Consider the following 8,816-nt stretch of genomic DNA (forward strand, 5'->3'; position numbering starts at 1 on the left):
GGTAATAACAAATAAATTGATACTGAGCAGAGAATTTCTGTAGGCAATTATATGTAGGGTATTTCAGTCTCTCTAATCTGAATGGAACTGCAACTTAGATAAGGACATTTGTAATCATTAATATAAGGTAGTTGACATTTTAACAATATTTGTTTTCCTAATCCTTGAGCATGAAATATTTTTCCATTTCTTTGTGTCATCTTCAGTTTCTTTCATAAGCTTCCTATAGTTTTCAGTACAGATCTTTTACCTTGTTGATTAGGTTTATTCCTAGGTATCTTAGGGTTTTTGGTAATTGGCAATTGTAAATGGGATTGTTTTCTTGATTTCTCTTTCGGCTGCTTCATTATTGGTGTTTAGAAATGCAACTGATTTCTATACATTGATTTTATATCCTGTGACTGGCTGAATTCACATATCAGTTTAGCAGATTTTTAGTGGAGTCTTTTGAATTTTCCACATAGAGTATCAAAAGTTTGATGACTTCTTTGCCAATTTGTATGCTTTTTACTTCTTTTTGTAAAAAAATTAAAAATAGAACTACCCTTTGACCCAGTAATTATACTACTAGATATTTATCCAAAGGATAGTTTGGGGCACCTGAGTGGCTCAGTTGGTTAAGCATCTGACTTTTGGTTTCAGCTCAGGTCACTCACAGTTTCATGAGTTTGAGCCCCACGTCAGCTCTGCGCTTACAGCATGGACCCTGCTTGGGATTCTCTCTCTCCTTCTCTCTCTGTGCCTCCCTCACTGGCACTGTCTCCATCTCTCTCAAAATTAGTAGATAAACTTTAAAAAAATTAAAATTAAAAAAAGTACTTAAATGCTAATTGGAAGGAACATATGCATAACAATATTTATAGCAGCACTATCAACAGCAGCCAAATTATGGAAAGAGCCCAAATGTCCATCAACTGATGAATGGATAAAGATGTGGTATGGATATATGTTGGAATATTATGCAGCCATCAAAAAGAATAAAATCTTGCCATTTGCAACATCGTGGATGGAACTAGAATATATTCTAAGCTAAATAAGTCAGAGAAAGACAAATACCATATGATTTCACTCATGTGGAATTTAAGAAAGAAAACAGATGAATATAGGGAAAGGGAAGCAAAAATAAGATAATGGGGAGGGAGATAATGGGGATAACCATAAGAGACTCAACCACAGAGAACAAACTGAAAGTTGCTGGAAGGGAGGTGGGTGGGGGAATGGGCTAGTTGGGTGATGGGCATTAAGAGCGCTGGGTATTATATGTAAGTGATGAATCACTGGGTATTACTCCTGAAGCCAATACTATACTATATATTAACTTACTTGAATTTAAATTAAAAAGAAAAAAAGATAGTTGATAATTAAAAATTATGATATAGAATTACCTGAAACAATAAAAAAAGAACAGACCAAGAGTAAAACCTTAATAAATACTTACAGTAATAATAATACAGGAAGAATAGCCAAGATATGAATCAAAGGAAGAGCTTATTGGCATATGAATGACTCTATAACAGTATAGTGTCATGAAAACCAGAGGATAGATTATGACTTCCTGTAATGAATGGCCTTTCCTACCTCTGTGGTTAATCAAAATCATAACCATCCTTTAAGACCTGCTTAATTCCCATATCCATGGCAGTTAATTGCTTTTTATTCATTTTGGGGGGGGTATGACCTATTTTCCATATGGCAGTCTTTTCTCAGCTAAACATGTAACTTCTAGAGTAAACGAGAACTAGAAGACAGACATCTCTGTATTTCCCCACAGTACCTAGCACCATCCTAGGCATATATCTCTATATCTCTATCTTCTATATCTGTCTTACCCTATCTATCTATATATTGACATATCTATCTATCTATATATAGAGAGATAAATCTGCTGAATGACTAATGACTTTAGAAATAATTTGGGCAGACACCTGGGTGGCTCAGTCAGTTAAGCATCTGACTTCAGCTCAGGTCATGATCTCATCATTCGTGAGTTTGAGCAGCACCTCAGGTTCTGTGCTGACAGCTCAGAGCTTGGAGCCTACTTCAAATTCTGTGTCTTCCTCTATCTCTGCCCCTCCCCTGCTCACACTCTATCTCTCTCTCAAAAATAAAAAACATTAAAAAATAAATTTAAGAGGCACCTGGGTGGCTCAGTTGGTTAAGTGGCTGACTTCAGCTCAGGTTATGATCTCACAGTTTGTGAATTCGAGCCCCACATCAGGCTCTGTGCTGACAACTCAGAGCTTGGAGCCTGCTTCTGATTCTGTGTCTCCCCTCTCTCTCTGACCCTTCCTCACTCACACTCCATGTCTCTCTCTCTCTCAAAAATAAATAAACATTAAAAAATAAATAAAAAATAAATTAAACAAAAAAGGTCCACCTGCTCCATTGGTTGGGCAATCCAACTTTGGCTTAGGTCTTATGGTTTGTGACTTTGAGCCCTGCTGAGCCAAGCTCAGAGCTTGGAGCCTGCTTTGGATTCTGTGTCTCCCTCTCTCTCTGCCCCTCCCATGCTCACGCTCTTTGTCTCTCTCTCTCTCTCTCAAAAATAAATAAACAATTTTTTTTTTAATTTTAAGAAAAAATATGGGCATTTAGGGGCATCTGGCTGGCTTGGTCAGTGGAGCATGCAGCTGTTGAGCTCAGGGGCATGAGTTTGAGCCCATAGTAGAGATTACTTTAAATGAATAAATGAATGAATGAATGAGGGAGGGAGGGGGAGGAGGGGAAGGGAGGAAAGGGAAGGGTCATATTTCCCAGGAATTCAGGCCCCAAAACTAAAACAATAGTCTACTAAGAGTATTCTGGGTGGTACTGAATATTCATACTGCAAGGCCCTCTGCCATAGCCAGAACTTAATAGCAGATCTAGGGGTGCCTCCGTGGCTCAGTTAAGCGTGTGCCTTCGACTCAGGTCATGATCTCACAGTTCATGGTTTTGAGCTCCATGTCAGGCCCTCTGCTGTCCACACAGAGCTCACTTCAGATCTTCTGTCCCCCTCGCTCTCTGGCTCTCCCCAATTTGTGCATGCGTGTGTGCGTGCTCTCTCTCTCTCAAAAGTAAATAAATATAAACTTAAAAATAGCAGATCTGAAAGAATCCAGGACCATCTTTTCATAATTCCAAAAGTCATCTCGTAGAGATTTCTTTCTTAACTGTCAGTTTTTAAGTTTACATGTTAACACTATCTTTTGGCCATCATTTTCTCATCATCTCATGGTATCTTGACTATGAGATCACAACAAACACGCACCTATCTGCTTCTCAATATTCACTCTTGTGCAGACTCCTTGATGGATACTTACTGATCTCAGTGCTCCATGAAATAAAATAGCCTGAGGTAATAAATACACCTATTACTTGTATTAAAAGTATTGTTAGATTAGAAGATGGGTAGAAAAGGAAGTGGAGGAGTAGGTAGGTCGAGGTTTGGGAATGAGTGATTTGGTGAGAAGTAGGTGACGTGAGAAGGTGACAAGGGAAAGCTAGGGACTGAATAATGAGATACTGGTTAAACCAAAATGAATTCAATTATTTATATTAATGGTAGCAACTAATTTAGAGAATCAAATAGAATATATCATCTTTAAGTTTCTCTCATTTTTTACTTTGGAATATACCTTACTATCTTTTCGGCAAATTACTACTTTGTTTTGACTAAGCTTATATTAAAATTAATGTACATTTTTATATTGTGGATTAGAGTAGATGGTCACAGTGTTTTAAATACTGGCAAAAGATAAATAAACTTGGTAATTCTCATATATACAATTGAGATTAAACACTATAATTAAATTTATTTTTCTGTGTAGTTGATTCCTAATTATCCATGGGCAGGTTGTTCATACTCTAGAATTTCGTGGATAGCCTTATATTCCACTTAAATAAATAGACCTAAGAACTCAGTATAGTAATTTTTTCTATTCTTTGAGTCTTATTTGTTAAACTCAAAGATTTAAGTTTTATTTTAGAAAATAATTCATATTTTCAAATAATGATTGGTTATTTTTTAACTACTTTGATATCATTTGTTAAACACTGTATCATACTCTGCTTTCTTTCATTTGCCAATTCATTTGAAATAGATGCTTATGAAATTATTTGAGAGATGAAAAATCTCCAGTTAGCTGGGAAATTATACTTGGAAAAAATCTTTCACTTGATTTGGGACAATAATCATGATGTAAAATAATTGTTACTAGAATAACAAGCTCATTCTGAAACATTTTCATTTGCAAACAGTGTAATTATTTTACCAAAACATGCAAATCAGTTAAAGCTGTCCTTGAATATGAAATATCTTTTAATAGATAAGAATTAAATGCTGTTTTTTTTTACCTGTTCACATAAGAAACTTTTTAAACATTTTAAATTCATCTTTTCATTCCCTTTTTTTTTTTGAGAGAGAGAGAGAGAGTGGGAGAGGGGCAAAGGGAGAAAGAGAGAATCTTAAGCAGACTGTATGCTCAGTGTGGAGCCCAATAGAGGGGCTGGATCCCATGACCCTGGGACCATGACCTGAGCTGAAATTGAGGGTGGAATGCTCAACCAAGCCACTCAGTTGCCCCAAGGCATCTTTTCATTTAAAGTTTTTCTTTTTTGCTTTATTCAAACTGGAAACAAAAGACATGCTTTCTTTTTATCATTTTAGAAGGACTTCTGGAGTGCCTGGCTGGCTCAGTAGGTGGAGCATGTGACTCTCCAGCTTGTGAGTTGGATGTAGAGATTACTTAAAAATAAAATCTTTAAAAAAATAAAAATAAAGGACTTCTCAAGTTTTAAACTCTGTGATCTGATGGAAACATTATTTGATAAGCACTTCTATAAAATTAAATCACCTCACTAATGTATGAATCAGTCTTTAAAATCTTTAAATTTTATAAATGATTCATACTGAATCATGAAATTTGTAATTATTATGAAGGAGTGACACATGAATGATTTTTGACAGCCAGTAGGTCTTCAGCTGCTTAGGATTCACTCTTTTGATGACTATTTTAAGATGGCATGGCCTGCTGTATCCTTTTTAATTTTAGAAATATTAAAGTAAAATTTAGTATATGTTAAAATTATAAGTTATATGCAGGTACATTTTCTTTGAGCTTTGTTATCCTAAATACTTTAATAAGTGTATGTGAGCGTTTTCTTATCTTTGATGCTCCCACTGTTGCCTTTCAAGATAAGCACAGTGATGGAGAGAAGATTGCCTGCCTGCACGAAGCAGTGTAGCCCAGTTGACACACATTGTACTCCTCAAAAGCTGGGTCTTGGGCTAGGGGTAAGGAGAGAATTTGCTTTATCTGGAATATAGGTTACAAATGTTTGGGGGATGTTACTAGAATATTTAAGTAAATGTAGTTTCTATGAAATAGATGTTCACAGTCCTAATGAAAAGTTCATCAGGCCCTAATGAAAAGTACTTAAGACATTTACATTGCTGGGCCATCTAGAAAGAAGCTGTTGGCACATACTCTCATCATTGCTTGCCAATTGATTTACCTTTTTATTTTTAGGTTACACTAATTTGCCCTCTAATTTCGTATGTTCCCTCTTCCAACCCTAGTCTTTCAGTAAATTTTTATTTTGTCATACTATTGCTTATAACCACCCTCATAGTCTCCCGGAGTCAAGGCCATATTTCTTCTTTCATTTTTCCTCCTCTCCCTGAACCCACTCCATAACCCAAAATTCATTTGAATGAGGAAAGTATCCATACGTAGCACAGCTCTGTATCAGCCAGTTTTATTTAACCTTAACATCTGTCCCTATGCAAGGAATAAGACCTAAATTCTGAATTTAACGAGACGGGTTTTTCCCCTTTCTGGTTAGCCATGTGAAGGTCTACTCCTTGAGTTTACTATAAATCATCAAGTTAATGGTTACTTTTTCACTGGTTGGATTCCTAATCATTTTGCTTAATGAGATATTTTCATGAAGATTTTTAGTTTTATTTTCTAATGTGTTTTGCTACCTGCTTCACAACAAACTCTCCCGTGTTAGGTACACACCCTGCAGTTACCGAGGAATGGAAGAGAGGCTCCCTCATGGCAGCACGTCACGGCTGACCGATCACTCCAGACACAGTAGTTCTCATCGGCTCAATGAACAGTCACGGCATAGCAGCATCAGAGATCTCAGCAGTAATCCTATGACTCACATCACACATGGTACCAGCATGAACCGGGTTATTGAAGAAGACGGAACCAGTGCTTAAATTATGCTAAGATGGAAAACCTGTGCTGTTTAAAAAGTAGAGTTTATTTTTTGCCTTTACATAGCTGATCGCTGTAACTCGCCGTTACCGTGCTTTCAGTCAGGTGCAGGTTGTCTCCATTGGGAAAGTAAATTTTTGCTTTTTATATTGCATCAACCTTAGAACATCAAGGCATCAAAAATGCTAATAATTAGATCATCACATAAATAATTCTTATTTCTAGGTTATGAAGAGATTATTTGTCTGGTAAGCATTTTTATAAACCTACTTATTTTATATTTAGAAAAATCCCAAATGTGTGGTGACTGCTTTGTAGCAAACTTTCATATGATATCAACTAGTTGAGAGATAACGTTCTGGTAGTTGTATTAATAAAACAAAATTTCAGAATTAAGGAAATTTTCTATGCAAGGTTTATTTCTCAGATGAATAGTTGGACTTTGTAGTTTTCTTTCCACTAAGTGAAAAAGAACTGTGTTTTTAAACTGTAGGAGAATTTGATAAATCAGCAAGGGTATTTTAGCTAATAGGATATAAGATGAACAAAAGAAAGTGAATAATCTATTGAAGGCTCTTTAAAAAATTCTGTCAAAATAATCTTCATCCAGAGACGCACAGGATTAGGATTAGCAATGGAATAAAACAGAGATGGACCTTTCCCCCTATGATTGTGCTGTCTTTATTACTTTTGTAAATATTACTTTTACTGGCTGTGTTTTTATAACTTAACCATATGCATGGTGGAAAAAGTTTTAATTTGTAGCCACCTTTTCCCATGTAGTAGTATTGATTCATAGAGAACTTCATGTTCAGATCTGTCCCGTGGAGGCATGTAATAAGATAAGCATCACACATAAGCTTTTTTGTGGGAACCACAATTACAAAATGGCAAAATGTTTTCTCTACATTCATTGTTATATTTTTCTACAGTGAGATGTGATCTTGCCGAAGCCACCAGGCCCCTCCTATCAGTGAGTTGATTGTCTGTATTTGCATTGCCCAAGAGCCACTAGGCTACAGTTTTTTGCCCCACATTCTTATTTTCAGATTCTGGATCGTTCTTTCTTTACAGTTGAAATAAATATAACTTAAGTCCAAAGTGGTGGTTAATTTGAGGTATTTGGAAATCATTGTAACTAAATGAAGCATGATTAGTCTTGCTGTGAAGTATATTTTAGTCTTACCAATATCAATTCAAAAATGTTTGACATTCTGTTGTGTAATGTTTAAATAATTTACAATAAAAACTGTGAACTTTATTAGGCATGAAATTGATCAGAGAGAAAGAAAAATTCTGGAAAAGGCTGGATGCGTTTTATAGTAAAGTGTATTTAAAGAAGTGGTCCTCAGCCCTGACTGTAGACAAGAATCACTTGGGGAACCCATGATGCCCAACACCTTCCTCTCTTTCAGAGGAGAATTTGTAGTTTTTAAAAAAAAAGCTTTCTATGTTTTATTCTAATCTGCAGCCAGACTACAAGCTCTTTTGAACTAACTTGCCCCCTGATAATGATCTGATGGCATCATATGATATCACATGAATATCTAGGTGGACTCAATGTTGTCCTTTTATATCATTACCTGGTATGCAATTGTTCTCCACTTTATTTTCCATTATAAAATGTGGAATCTGGGGCCCCACTCCTGAAGATTCTTATTCAGTAAGCCAAAAGTGGTAGGACTTTAGAGTTCTAAACCTGAGTTCTAAAAATATCACAAGTAACTCTTAATGCATGTAATGCAAGAATCATACTTTGAAAAATATTCTAGACCCTAGAGAGGCCTGGCTTTGCCATATGCTAGTTTTTTACCTTTAACAAGGAAATGTCTCTGAGCCTCAGTTCCCTTGTTAATGAATAAAGAAATGAGAAGTACCTACCTCACAAAGTTGTCAAATAGGGATCAAATGAAAAATCATACAGAAGCTCTTTGAAAACTGTAAAGCATTATGAAATAATAAAGGATTAAGATTATTAAAGATTTAAGAGATTTGTTTGAGGGCTATTATTGTACATTCCTTGACATGTGTTTAATTCATGTGTACTTTCTCTCTCCTTTAAAACAAAAATACCAAGAAATTAGATGTTGAAAAAAAGGCTTTCATTATGCAAAAAAGTCAGTTTCCTTTTTTCCCAAAAAAGTCAGTTCTCTGATAATAATTTGTATATTTCTTTCAAAATGCATATATCTTATTGTTTATTACTGACTCTTTATAGGACATATTTGAACATTTAGCCCCAGGGTGTTTCTCTTTTTCCTCTTTCTTGATTGTCTTTCTCCTTGGAGCTGGAGCTCATACTCAAGATACGCACAATCTGAAACAACTGACAATTAGTAAACTATTCCTCTGAAGGCCAAACTTACAACTCATTTATACAGTAAATCAGTAATTCATAAGGCTTTTTTCTGAGAATCTCTCCTGAGAACAGCGTGAGAAGACCAAAACAAACATTCAGAAACAAAAATAAGAAGTTAAAATAGAAGGTACCAGTTTGAGCTCAAAGATGTTGTCATCCATCGCCATCTGCATTATATTATCAATTGCCAAAATGTTAATTGATTTTCTTGTACAAGTAGGCCAAGTGTAGACAGTTAAGTGCACATC

The 8,816-nt window shown here is 35.5% G+C and overlaps 1 protein-coding gene across 4 annotated transcripts in view; it reads left to right on the forward strand.

The window, feature by feature from the left end:
- The window catches only part of FZD3 (frizzled class receptor 3), a 93,062-nt gene extending 84,860 nt beyond the window's left edge, over positions 1 to 8,202 (forward strand). For 3 of the 4 annotated variants that reach the window (XM_029938441.1, XM_029938438.1, XM_029938448.1), the window contains one exon: positions 5,998 to 8,202. In XM_029938441.1, coding sequence (XP_029794301.1) covers positions 5,998 to 6,211 — 214 coding nt within the window. In that variant the 3' untranslated portion in view covers positions 6,212 to 8,202. Of the gene's footprint in view, positions 1 to 4,648; positions 4,706 to 5,997 lie in introns of all 4 variants that reach the window. The other variant, XM_029938446.1, reaches the window with a different exon arrangement.
- Positions 8,203 to 8,816: the final 614 nt, after the last annotated feature.

Source organism: Suricata suricatta, chromosome 1 (genome assembly GCF_006229205.1).
Source record: "Suricata suricatta isolate VVHF042 chromosome 1, meerkat_22Aug2017_6uvM2_HiC, whole genome shotgun sequence".
NCBI classification, from domain to species: Eukaryota; Metazoa; Chordata; class Mammalia; order Carnivora; family Herpestidae; genus Suricata; species Suricata suricatta.